At 37.1% G+C, this 13,617-nt stretch overlaps 1 protein-coding gene across 1 annotated transcript in view; it reads left to right on the plus strand.

Moving 5' to 3' along the window:
• Positions 1-13,155, plus strand: part of LOC109111839 (potassium voltage-gated channel subfamily H member 6-like) — a 34,811-nt gene extending 21,656 nt beyond the window's left edge. The window contains 11 exon segments of the mRNA XM_042720291.1: positions 3,543-3,968; positions 5,344-5,761; positions 6,298-6,365; positions 6,367-6,501; positions 6,881-7,133; positions 8,152-8,345; positions 8,461-8,557; positions 8,642-8,935; positions 10,581-10,764; positions 10,855-11,053; positions 11,810-13,155. Coding sequence (XP_042576225.1) covers positions 3,543-3,968; positions 5,344-5,761; positions 6,298-6,365; positions 6,367-6,501; positions 6,881-7,133; positions 8,152-8,345; positions 8,461-8,557; positions 8,642-8,935; positions 10,581-10,764; positions 10,855-11,053; positions 11,810-12,094 — 2,553 coding nt within the window. The 3' untranslated portion in view covers positions 12,095-13,155.
• The last annotated feature ends 462 nt before the right edge of the window (positions 13,156-13,617 follow it).

The raw sequence follows: 13,617 nt of genomic DNA on the forward strand, positions 1-13,617 counted from the left end.
ACCTGTTGGAAATGTTCCACACCCTCCCTCACCACTCCCTTTCCTGTCAATTTTTTTTCTGTAAAGTGGTGCATTTAAGCAGTTAAGCCTGTTTGTTCAGCAATCCAGCTTTTTGTTCCCTTGGATTCATCCATCTATCCTGCACTGCTTTCTTTCTCACTTTAGATCCGGTGTGTTTGTGTAGTGTGTGTGTGGTAAGAATGAATGAAATGAATTTTCTTATTTAAAGTATATTCAGTTTATTTCCTTCTGTTTCTGAAGAAACAGTTTTTCTGTGGATGTTGTGAGTCAACCTTGGAGAACATGGACAAGGAGCCTCTCATTGTCGTACCGGTCAGTAAAGACTGCAATTTATGCAGGATGCACATTAATGTTGCATTCAGAAATATTTGATGAATGTGTACATATGCAGAGGTATTTTCTCACATAATTGCAAATGATATGGCTAATAGATCGAAACATTTATCAAACATTTCTGTGATGTCAGCTTGAATAGTTGGTAAGTGGTGGCAGGTAAATAGGTAAATTGTTGGCATTCACCTACTTAAACAAAGTCAATTCTGTGCTCTAAAGAAAAGTAAAAACCCTGAATTACATTCATACAATCTGAAATAAGAAAATACATGCCTCATCACATCACTTGACAGTCAATCTGCATAAAGCTGTGATTTGCATTTGGTTGTCATGTGTGCTGAAATTTGTATATAAGAAAAAGGAAGGCTGACAAGTAAGTAATGCTGTGTGCATACTCATTTATCAAGAAATTCACAAAAGTGCAATATTCGGTTTGTGATTTTACTATTATCATTTGAACATATTTGAATACCATGGAAACGTTATAGTCATTTAATGCTCTTTACTGTTTTGCTTACAAAATAGTTGTTTTCCATCCTAAAAGAACTCTTTCAGATCGACCAACTTTTTCCACATGACTGATGTTCAACGATCAACTTGTAGTTTCCATGGCAGCCAGTGGTTGCCATGGTCGTGTGTGTGAGCAGTAATCATGGGCTGCTAATGGTGTATTAAAGGACTGATTTCTATTAGGGGAAAGCTCGAGCAGAAAATAGTTCAGCAAATACATACTGTATATAGCCCACTGCTTGCTGCGTACTTGTTGACATAATGTGTTAGACATTAAAAAAAAATACTTGTTGCATAATGTCTTTTATTTTGGTTCTGTTTATTTGGTCATTTATTTTTTGGGCTTTTTGTCTCTTTATTTGACAGATGGTACATTGAAGGTTTTCTTTCTTTCATTCTTTAAAAAATAAAGGTTCTTTTTTTGGCATCTGTGGTTCCATTAAGATGAAAATGTTTTTTGCACTAGGAAAACTGTTGACTGAAAGGTTCTTTTGTGGAGCCAGAATGGTTCTTCTATGGCTTTGCTATGAAAACCCCCTTTTGGATCCCTTGTTTTTATGAGCCAGTGATTGATCTTTGATCAGAGTAGAGGGAGATAATGGAAAGCTGTAGTGACGTGACAGAGGAGGCTGATCCAGACCCCATTGCAGAGCCTCTCAGTAACACAATGCAATTATTCTGAATTCGTAGTTGACTGTGAATGGTGGAGGGTGGATGTCAATAACATCAAACGTCATGGTTTTTTGAGTGTCTTTTAACTGAACATCATGACATCAAACCTGTGCCATCGGAGCCATGTTAACAGTCAGAAATCTATCTCCAATCTGTGTTTTTGTCTTATCCTAAATTACTACAGTACACACCTAAGTGTTTATATTCAGACTATTGTAAATCTGTACCTGTGTGACTCATCCATAAACAGAGAGAAGTTGCAGCGTTCTCAAGCTGCAATGTTCTTCTGCAGTTTTGTTTATTAACCGCTAGAGCGCCAAAAGTTGCATAATGTACCTTTAATTTTTCCTCTGTTTGTCACACAAAACTATTGGTCTATTATTATGATTTATTGTGTTTAGTTAATTCTTCTTTTGTGTTTAATGAATGAAATAACAACATACAGGTTTGGAGGGAGAGACTCTTCATTCGGATTGGTTCCTTTTCCTATAGTGTTGCATTTGCACCACTTCAAGCAGTGCGGTCGATTAACAGAGACAGACCCCCTATGGTGCATTTCTCCACTCTGTGCCCTTTAAAATTTGATCTGGTCTTAGGACGTGGCTGCTGCCCTTCCTTTTAATAATGGCACATGTGAAGAGGAGACTTAAGCACTGAAGAGAAAAGCATAAAAGATGAACAGATGTCTGCATTTTAAACAGAGTCTGTACATCTCTAAAGCTTGTGCGGGTTGAAATGGGATATGACAATACAGTTCAGAGCATTCTTTAAAATGCCAACAAGATATCATCTGGTGTGCATTGTGCGTGTTTGTTTGGGTCTATTGAGGTATCTTCTGACATTTTGTACTGTCACTCATAGACACTCAAACCTAGTAGTGGGCATGTTTGTTTGTATAATTGCACTTGTTTTGGGGACTGAATCATTGTATTAGATAATTCTGCATTCACAACACTAGCTAGGTTTCCAAAAAGTTGTGAATTCTTCACTGATTCCATCCCATGTGTTTAAGAGAATAAAATCGTCACTTCTTAGGAAACTGGTGAAAAGTATTAAATGCGTGTCTCTTTTTTTCCTACATGCACCTCAGAGCGTGCAGACGAAGTGCAATAACAAACGCTGTCATGTTATCTTGTGTTCAGTTGCCTGATGTTTGGGAACACAGTCGTGTGAGACAGTTAGGGGCTGTGATAATACCAAATAATTTTGATGAAGGACTTTGGCTCAGGCATTTCAAAATTATTAAATAACATTTGGGATGGTGTGCAATGAGATCGGTGTGCTAGTTCAGTTATCCAATCACAAGGTCATTTATTTGGTAAATGTGTTTTTATTGTAGTTTATGCGCATGTCTTGTTATTGGATTAAAAATATATATATTCAGCTTAATTGAGTGCATAAGCTTTTTATGCTCATCTTGGCACTTCCATCCAGTGCTTTTTATGCAATATCCCAAAATTTGCATCAAAATAGGTAAATGGAAGAATAGCTATTGTCACTAATTTCATTCATTCACTTTAAGAACCCTTCAAATAAAACCATCTACTTGAAAACATCTACTAATGAAATAAAATGCTATTTGTGTATCCACAAATTTCATTTTAATATTAATTTTTAGTAATTATGTTATGTACTTTTGTCATGTTTATTAGTTTTTAACTTATTACTATTTAAATTGAATTTTTATTTCAGTTTAAGTGTACATTTTCATTTTGTAATTGTAATGTTTAAACTTCAACAGCATTTCTAATTTCAACTTTTTATTTTATTTCAGCTTTATTTCAATTAGCAAAAACATTTTTAATAGTTTAAGTTTCTTTTTAACAATAACAACCCTGTCCAGATGGTGTAGTTATAATATCTGCCAGCAAAACTGTCAGGAAGTGGTCCATGCTGACCTTGACCCCTTGCACATACAGTATATATATTGAATTTCAATTAAAAACACCCCTTGACGTCCTCTGATCGTGTGGTTCATTATCCCCTCTCTTTCATTCTCTCCCTAGGTACTGTCACTCGGAGCAGATGTGCTTCCTGAGTACAAGCTTCAAGCTCCACGCATCCACAAGTGGACCATCCTCCACTACAGCCCGTTCAAGGCAGTATGGGACTGGATCATCCTGCTCCTGGTGCTCTACACGGCTGTCTTCACGCCCTACTCGGCCGCCTTCCTCCTCAATGAGCAGGAGGACGAGAGGAGGCGCACCTGCGGCTACACCTGCAACCCCCTCAACGTAGTGGACCTGGTGGTGGATGTCATGTTCATAATCGACATCCTCATCAATTTCAGGACCACTTATGTCAACCACAACGACGAGGTGGTCAGCAATCCCACTCGCATCGCTCAGCACTACTTCAAGGGCTGGTTCCTCATAGACATTGTGGCTGCCATTCCCTTCGACCTGCTCATTTTCAGATCAGGTTCAGATGAGGTGAGGGTTGTGACATGCTAGCTAGGTGGTATATTAATCAATGTTATGTTTCAAATGCACAGCTAGAACAGAGCGTACAATGGTTCAACTTTCTAAATTTAGAAGAACCATTTAGAATAGTCCATGAATCATCTGAAATATTGATCGCAGCGTAATAATGTTGATTGCGCTTGTTATTCTGAACGCTCTATCGACCTGTAGATATTGCATTACTGATGATGTATACAGTAAAGGTGAAGGTCACTTCCACAAAAATAGGGCTGGTGCCATTTTAAATATTATCATACAATGGTTCTTACTACTTAACAAGTACAGGAGTATGGGATTTGAAATCTGCCATTTTATCTCATGAAAAACAGTCTGATTATGGTCATTTATTTTTCTTTTATATAGTGTATAATTAAGTGTATAATTATATAATATATCAAGAGAACAGTTTAGAAGTTAACATACTGGAAGCATATATATCTTTTTTCCATGAAACAGAAAAGGTAAAATTTTAAATAACACCTTAATCACTTTTTCCATAAAAAGAAAGTGAAGAAAAATTACAAAAAAGCATCTTGAAAGTATATTCTGACTCGTGAACTTAATTATAAGTCTTCTTAAAGGGATAGTTCACCTGTTAATGAAAATTCTGCAATCATTTACTCACCTTCAAGCTGTTTTAAACCTATATGAGTTTCTTTCTTCTGTGGAAAATAAAAGAAGATATTTTGAAGAATAGAATGAAGAAACAGTTGATGGTCCCCACTGACTTTCATAGTATAGGAGAAAAAAATACTTTGGAAGTCAGTCAGGACCATTGATTTGTTTTGGTTACCAGCATTCCTCAAAATGTCTTATAATTAAATCATCACAATACATAAATACTAAAAGAACATGACAAATAAATGATTACAGAATTTTTTGGGGGTGTGCTGTTCCTTTAAACCATATGATAGATTTGTATGAGGAACAAATCAAAATTTAAGTCTTGAATCTCTAAGTTTGTGAACAAATTGTTCTTTGCAGTCGAATCTTTTTAAATGAAAACACAACACTGGTCTGAATGATTTGTTCTTGAATCATACTGATTCATTCTTTAATTCAACTTACTGACTCGATAACTTCAGTTCACTAGAGGAAAAATGAGTGGTGAATAGTGATTTGTTCCTCACATAAAGCCATGCAATCACTTCAGCAGTCTATTTAACATGACTTTTTGATGTTTTTTAAGTTTGACAGCTCAAGTCCTTGTTAAGTTTTATTACGTGTATAGAAGGTGGAAGAGCTTCTCCAGAGATTCCCTTTTGTGTGCCTTTGGAGGAGGTCATAAATATCATTCTGTTGCAATCATGCAAACTAATGTATCCTCTCAAACTCGTCCTTCCAGCCTCAAACCACGACTTTGATTGGTCTTCTGAAGACTGCGCGGCTGCTGCGATTGGTGCGAGTAGCGAGGAAACTGGACCGATACTCTGAGTACGGCGCAGCAGTGCTCTTCCTCCTCATGTGCACTTTTGCCCTCATCGCTCACTGGCTGGCATGCATCTGGTATGCCATTGGCAACGTGGAGCGCACCAGCTCTGCCCGTATTGGAGGCATGAAGATCGGCTGGCTGGACAACCTGGCTGACCAGATTGGCAAACGTTACAATGACAGCGATTCCTTCTCCGGCCCTTCTATCAAGGATAAATATGTAACTGCACTGTACTTCACCTTCAGTAGTTTGACCAGCGTGGGATTCGGAAACGTCTCTCCCAACACCAACCCTGAGAAGATCTTTTCCATTTGTGTCATGCTCATTGGCTGTAAGTGCACTACATTCATTATCTATATTAGGCATGACAACTAAGGCTTCACTGGGAGCTTCAACAACTTAGACATTAATATACATTAACATACAAAGGTCTGGGGTCATTAAGATTGAAAGAGTGACTTAGGTTTAGTAAAAAAAATAAAAATAATAATAATTTCATTTTAATTTTCATATTTTCTCAGCTACTATTGACATATACTACTGTTTAAAAGTTTGGAGTCAGGTTTTGTTTTGTAGTTTTGGTAATAGAAATTATTATTTAATTCACCAAGGGCACATGAAATTAATCAAAAGTGACAGTAAAGTCCTTTCTAATATTAAAAAAAAAATGATATTTCAAATAAATTCTTTTGAACTTCATATTCATCAAAGAATCTTGAAAAACAAGTCTTCAACTGATAATAATGAGAAATGTTTCTTAAACTGCATATATATATTATAAATGTATTATAAATGTAATTTAAAAAAAATCTTTTGTTAGCACCATGCTCTTGGCTGCTGATAATCTTTGTTCTTCTTTATTTCCAGCCCTGATGTATGCCAGTATCTTTGGCAATGTGTCAGCTATGTACTCGGGAACTATTCCAAACGGGAACAGCTCGCTATCACACTCAGATGCTGCGTGTGAAAGAGTTCATCAGGTTCCATCAGATCCCAGGAGGCCTTCGACAAAGACTAGAAGAGTACTTCCAGCACGCCTGGTCCTACACTAACGGCATTGACATGAACGCTGTGAGTTACAAACACACACATAAACTCTAAATATACCTGAAGTAATACATGTACTTTTATATATAGATAAAAATTGATTGCCTGAATGCACCCTAAATAACTTTCAAAAAAAGCTTATACTAAATCCATAAACCTAATATGTGTTATAAATTATATACTGCCCTGCATAATGTTCAAAGTATGGTGAGAGGGCTTCCGGACCCCTCATATGTGTTATAAAGCACCCACAAGAATAAATCGTTTAAAAAAAAAATTATTTATGTTTTGATATATACTTTTGAACCCTTAGTCAATTTATGGAGTTTAATTCAAATATGAAAAATAGTGTACATCTGTTACGTTGCATAATGTTGTCGTTTTCTCATATGTCCTGCTACAGGTGTTGAAGGGTTTTCCGGAGTGTCTGCAGGCTGACATCTGTCTGCATCTGAACCGCAGTCTGCTGCAGAACTGTAAGGCATTCCGGGGGGCGAGCAAGGGCTGTCTGCGGGCTCTGGCCATGCGCTTTAAGACCACTCATGCCCCACCCGGTGACACTCTGGTGCACAGTGGAGACGTATTAACTGCACTGTACTTCATCTCCCGCGGCTCCATAGAGATCCTCAGAGAGGATGTGGTCGTGGCCATTTTAGGTTCGACTACTTTCTAGTTTTATATTTGGATTTTCTTTATTTCAACCCACTCCAGCTTGAAAACTAGAACTTGCTGCCTTAACTTTAGTAAAGGCAAAAATATTTTTTTAGTGATTTGAGCTTGATACTTTTAATTTATTTATTGTTTTTCTCAGAAAGCTGATGTAACTGTATATTGCTTTTTTTCTCCATTTATTTCAGCTTATGAAATAAATGTATTTATTAAGATTTTTTTGTGTATTTGAAATGAGTTTCTTATACTCAGCAAGTCTGCCTTTGTTTTGCCCAAAAAATCCAGTAAATCAGTAATATGGTCATATATTGTAATTGACGCTGGAACAGCTTTCTATTTTAAATCCCATTTATAAAATCTAATTCATCAGTATCATGTTTCTTCAGAAATCATTCTAATATGCTGATTTGGTGCTCAAGAAACATTTCTTACTATTATCAATGTTAAAAACAGTTGTGCTGCTTAGTATTTTTGTGGAAACTGTCTTTTGTTTGTAATATACTTTGATGAATAGAAAATTAAAATCAGCAGCATTTATTTCAAATAGAAATGATCTGTATTATTATCTGAATTATAAAGGGCTTCCTAGTCACTTTTGATCAGTTTAATGCATCCATGCTAAATAAAAGTATTAATAATTTGACACCAAACGTTTGAATGGTAGTGTACGTATTCCAGTTAAATTTACAAACACATTGCCTTATAAAAGTTAAAACAATGACTGGAGATTAATATTCTGAACTAAAAGGATCGTATCATAGAGGATCATGCTGCTGCTGCTCCTGACTGTTTTCTAGGGTGGTCCATCCCGTCAGCAGTGTAGGGTCCCAAAAAAACTGTAGCCACACTAAAGTGCAGCTTTATAGTGCCCCTTAGTGGTTGAACTCTTTTGAATGTTGTATTAAAACTCAGCAAGTCTATTTGGCACCCAAATGTGATGCTGTTCTTTCTATATTTCTCCTCTAATTATTCCTCCTCCTGCCTCTCTTTCTGTTTCCACTGTAGGTAAGAATGATATTTTTGGGGAGCACATCAGTCTATATGCCAGGCCGGGGAAATCAAGTGCGGACGTGAGGGCTCTGACGTACTGTGACCTGCACAAGATCCTCAGAGACGACCTGCTGGAAGTGTTGGACATGTACCCCGATTTCTCCGACAGCTTCTGGAGTAACCTAGAGATCACATTCAACCTTCGAGATGTAAGCCACTCAAACTCACACAATACAGAGGAAATAAATGTGTGTTTTGGACAATAGCGAGTTATTATTTGTGTTTCCTGTAATTATGTGAGTTACTGAAGCTTGTGTGTATCAGGCAGACAGAATCATGCATGCAACCCCAAGCGAGGACTCAGACTGTGGGTACCGTCGACCCAGACATCGGAGGAACCCCTTACAGCGAAATCGACCTGGTAAGTGTGCTAATCTAGTCCAGGAGGGACACAAAAATGATACAACATACTATTCTGATCTCTCTTCTCTCTTAAATCACTAAGATGGGATGGACCGAGATGGGATGGACACATACCCAGTCCAGTCCTGTTCGCCTGTGGGCAACCACCGAGGGGCAATACCGCTCTCTCGCTGGGATCAGTTATGCAGCAATACCAGTGCTGCTTCCTTGTCCAGTGAAGAGGACATGAAGCCCCTGGTATCTGGCCGAGGGGAAATGTACTCGTCAGGGACAGAGATGCAAGAATACTCACCTTCTGCATTCAGCCTCATGCCCCCCAGCAACAGCACAGCTTCTGCCATGGGAGGACCACTGGGAGGGTCACATCCGTACACAGGTAGCAGGATTAGGTTCGATGTCTCCTAAATCATAGTAGGCTGAAGATATTATCAGCCAAAGTTCATGAAAAATATGCACCTGTGGGGGCCGTTTTGCAAAAAGGGTTTTGGAGCAGTTCAAAAGTGAAATGTCTAGTGAGTGGTGCTAAAAAGCGTGTTTAATTTTCTCAGATCAGATAAACGTAAATGTGTAAATAATATCTGTTCTTTACATTTACGTTCATGCATGTATTGCATCAGTTTGGAAATAAAATGTCTGGTGAGTGGTGCTAAAATGTTAATGCTCTATCACATTCAAAAAAATATGGTACAATCCATAGATATGTAGGCAGTTGCCTGTGTGTCTGCAGTAGTTATATGCATGTACATATCTATATTTGCAATAAACGGATAAGATGATTTCGCTTAACTAACACAGTTCAACAAGAAGAAGGCATTAGCTTAAAAGTCACTATAGTTTAAAAACCTGTAATATTGAGTTAATTCATATTAAAAACACAAATTGACACATTCTTACCTGTTAAAGTTTGTCTAATTTCTCCAATTTTGGTGGTTTTTGCAACCAGAGGCTGCGCAATGTGGTGGCATCCTGAAAAAACTCATTGATTTTTATTGTGAGTGATGACACATTGACTGTTCCAAGATGGTGGACGCGTCGATGTGTCAGGAATGATCAGAAGTGACTTCTACCTATACATATCTGTGTTCCCCCTATGATAAACCAAGCCCTAGACTCAAACGATGGTGTTAAAGAAAATTTTTTGCTACAGCATTTGCGCCATTTCACTGTATTTCTACATAGCTTTGAACTTTTTTTTGTCAAACTGTGTTTCATGAAACTTGTACCCAAGCTTTCCGCATTGCAATTGCAGCATTGTACCAGGTGCGCTAACGAGCAAGTTTACTTTGTCAGAAAAACTGGGTATGTAGTGCAAATATTAAAATATTTTACAAATCATGCACTATAAGTGGTTTACAGCTGATATCATAGTATAGTGCAAGGAACCATTTTCACATTCATTAATTGATAATCTGCCCTTTTAATTAAAATTTGTATGAAAATAAATAAAGATTGTTGGTGTTTTACTGCCACAAGTGTTCATTTCAACTGGAACGGCAGCAAATTGTATGTACATTTTTGGAGTTTTAAACATGTAGAAATGTAGGTCTGTAGTTTTTTCCCATGTGAACCTGGGTTGCATAATATTCCATAACAATGACGTGTAGGAAAGGGGCGAAGTTTAGTCAAGTATATTAAATGATTGAAAAAGTTCAGCATACGTCTCCAGAGAGAATTCAGTCATTTCACCGGAAGATCCAGTTATGACATTTTGATTGAAAATGGCAATGTCAAAAAATAATTATTCATATAAACATAAGATCTAAGACATGCATTTAAAAAGTAGACAGGATGAATTTTAATTTCATGCCAACTTTAAAAGTTTGCAATTTACCATAGCCAGCCAGTATGTACATTTTGTAATTGGTAGAAGTATGCAAATTGGTGTTTAGCTACTGTTTATTTTTTTATCTGCAAATTTATGATATTTTATAATCATTTTAGTCTTCTCCATCTTTAACTTGTCTGTTACTCTGTGTCTTTCTGTTCCTCTTGATCTTTCCACTCATTCTTGATCCATACAGCGGCTTCTCTGAACGTGTCAGGGTTATACGGCTATTTGCCCGACCGCAGGGCCAGTCAGTACTCAGAGAGCCAGAGACGTTCCTCTGCAGTGCAGGCCTGCTACCACCATCACAGCCCCTGTGTTGAGGACAGACCGAGTCAGCTGCAGGCGCGTCTGGAGCTGCTGCAGGCGCAACTCAACAGGTCCGATATCCAGAGGATAAAAAAACAAGCTTTTAATGAAGAAGTCTGCATTTGTCTTACAACTCCACTTTTCATTCTCTCTCTCTCTTAACTGGAGACCAGGATGACAGCTGATATAAATGTGATCCTGCAGTTGCTGCAAAGGCAGATGGCACCTGTCCCCCCTGCCTACAGCGCTGTTTCCCCTGAACTGCTGGCCCACCCCCGTCATCCCACCAGCCTGTACACCTCAGCAGCGCACAGCACTATGCCATCTTTACAGATCAATGACAGTTCATCAACTGAAAAGGTAGGTTATATAGGCTATAATATGGTTAGACACACCTTTTGCAATATCAAGCAGCAAAACAAGTTGTTTCGGACAGCTAAAATTAGCTGGAAGCAGATGAGACCGGAAGCCAGATACATTCAATTTACAAATTCTGTGTCTTCTCTCACGGGAAAAATAGGGTGGATAATGAGGACAAAACAGACCACTCCTATAAAAATGAATGTATTTCCATCTCTTTTTCAGGCTAAGATAATTGTTACTATAAACTATAAAAAATGTTTTAAAAATTTGCTTTTAAATTGTTATTTGTACTAAAGCTAAAATAAATTATTAAAATATATATATATTAATAAAACTAAATTATAAACCTGAAGGCTAACTTGATTAACTTGGAAATATTTCTTATATTTCTATTTCTATACCACATATTTCTATTCTATTTTTTTTTTTTCATTTTTCATAAAACTACATATATACAGCAGGTAAAATAAATATTGAACACGTCACCATTTTTCTCAGTAAATATATATCTAAAGGTGATGTTGAGATGAAATTTTCACCAGATGTCGGTAACAACCCAAGTAACCCATACATACAAAGAAAACAAAACAAGTAAGTTCAGAAATTGAGTTCTGTGTAATATAGTGATTGTCACCAACTAAGATACTCGTCACAGTTAGTCTGATCTCTGTGTTCTTACAGCAGTCTAGAGGAATCTTTGTAGTGAACTTGTTGCATGTCATGCATATTGAACCAGACCTGTTTTATCCACAGAGCCCTGACTTGGACAGCTTCAAAGAGAAGTCTCCAGACTCTTTGTCTAGTGGGATCCATCTAACAGTTGCCTCCAATGACACCATGTCCATGTCCCCAGAGACAGAGCTGGTTGTGCCCACAGGACTGAATCCCCCCGGAGAACCTCATCTACAGCCCCCTGGACTGCTGTGTAGAAGCCTGCGCTTCCCTTCGCTCCCGGACAGTCTGGAGAGTCCGAGCACGCTGGAGGGATCACCAGAAATCCAGAGGCACGTGTCCGATCCAGTCTTACCTGGAAGCTAGAGGCCAAAAACAGACTACTCTCCGTTCCGAGACGCATATGTGCTTTCCCTTTTCAAACAGCTCAATATTGCACTTTTGCAATAAAATGTATTCATGTTACTTAGTTAAAAGGGCGTCCAGTAGAGAAAGCGGTGACTGTAGATTTCTCTGAATCTCTGAGGTGTTTTGTCTCATATCCCTTCTCATTCAGAGCAGGATTTTTCCTCTGATGCGAGAGTATTTGGTAACACCTCTCGACTTTTGTGTTATTGAATATGAAGAGAAGCACAGTGGGCAATAAAGACAAAGTCAAAGAGAAGATACTACGTTATGATCACCTGCCACAATCATGAAATAATTGTACATTTTGTGTCTGTCTGTTTGAGATTTGTCATTACATACTAAACCTCATCTTGTCTTCTTACGTCTGCTGAGATTCGGAGGTTGATGACACATATACCTGCGCTTTCAATGTATAATGAATCGCTTGTGTGTACTGATATTGCAAACATGCAAAATGTTCTTTTCAGTGTATAGATTTTCTAATTATATACTATTATAAATATATATATTTTGTGTCAGGTTAGATGTTTGATGCAAATCTAATGTATTAGCCTATTACATCAAATGACTTTAAGACTGGCACAAATATGAAGCTTTGTATATTTGGATGCATAGTTACCAAATAGGCATGAATTCAGGGTCACTCAAGTGGTTATTTTAACTGCTGATGGGTGGTGTGACTGTGTGTGTGTGATCTTTTGGAAATTTGATCACTGAATTTGAAAGAGAAGACTACTCAATCTCGACGTTCTGATTGGAGAAACTTTTTTCGATGAAATCAGTGTAAAGTTTGTTTTACCTCTGCAGCGTAAGCAGATGAATGTATGTTAAATGATTGGAAACCTTTATTGGACTCTGAAGGTTTCCAAAAGCACACAATTATTATTATTTTTTAGATTAAATGTTATTTATAAAGGAGTACTAATGTTGCACTGGATTTAAGATATCAATATTCTTGGTCTCTTTTTCATCTTTTTCTACTTTTAGGGATCCACTGATATTAAAATGCTCAATACTAACAAGCTAATAATTATTTTATTGTTATAAGCAGTGTTATTTTAGTATTTTTATATACCATTTCAGTGATAGCGTCTCTGGTTATAAATGATAATTAGCTAATATTAAAATCTGTAGTATAAAAATGGCTATTCATTTAGAAATTTGCTAAATTTTACATTTAACAGTGTTCTTAAACAAACTTAGTAAAGAGCATTATTAGATGATTTCATCAGAACACAGAAATAAAGGAAATGAGCGTGCTGAATTAAATATCCAATATCTAACCAATAAAATAATCTCTAATATCAGCCAATAACCAGTTTTGCCTGGAGACATTATACACCCATAAAAATGAGTTGACTGGCTTTTACACACAAAAAAACAATATTAAATAAAAAGAGTTTATTAATAGAAAATAATAATAGAAAAGCATCATGGCTGGACACACACATAACTACTTACATTTAAACACTCCATCTAAG

The sequence above is a fragment of the Cyprinus carpio genome, chromosome B3, assembly GCF_018340385.1.
Source record: "Cyprinus carpio isolate SPL01 chromosome B3, ASM1834038v1, whole genome shotgun sequence".
NCBI classification, from domain to species: Eukaryota; Metazoa; Chordata; class Actinopteri; order Cypriniformes; family Cyprinidae; genus Cyprinus; species Cyprinus carpio.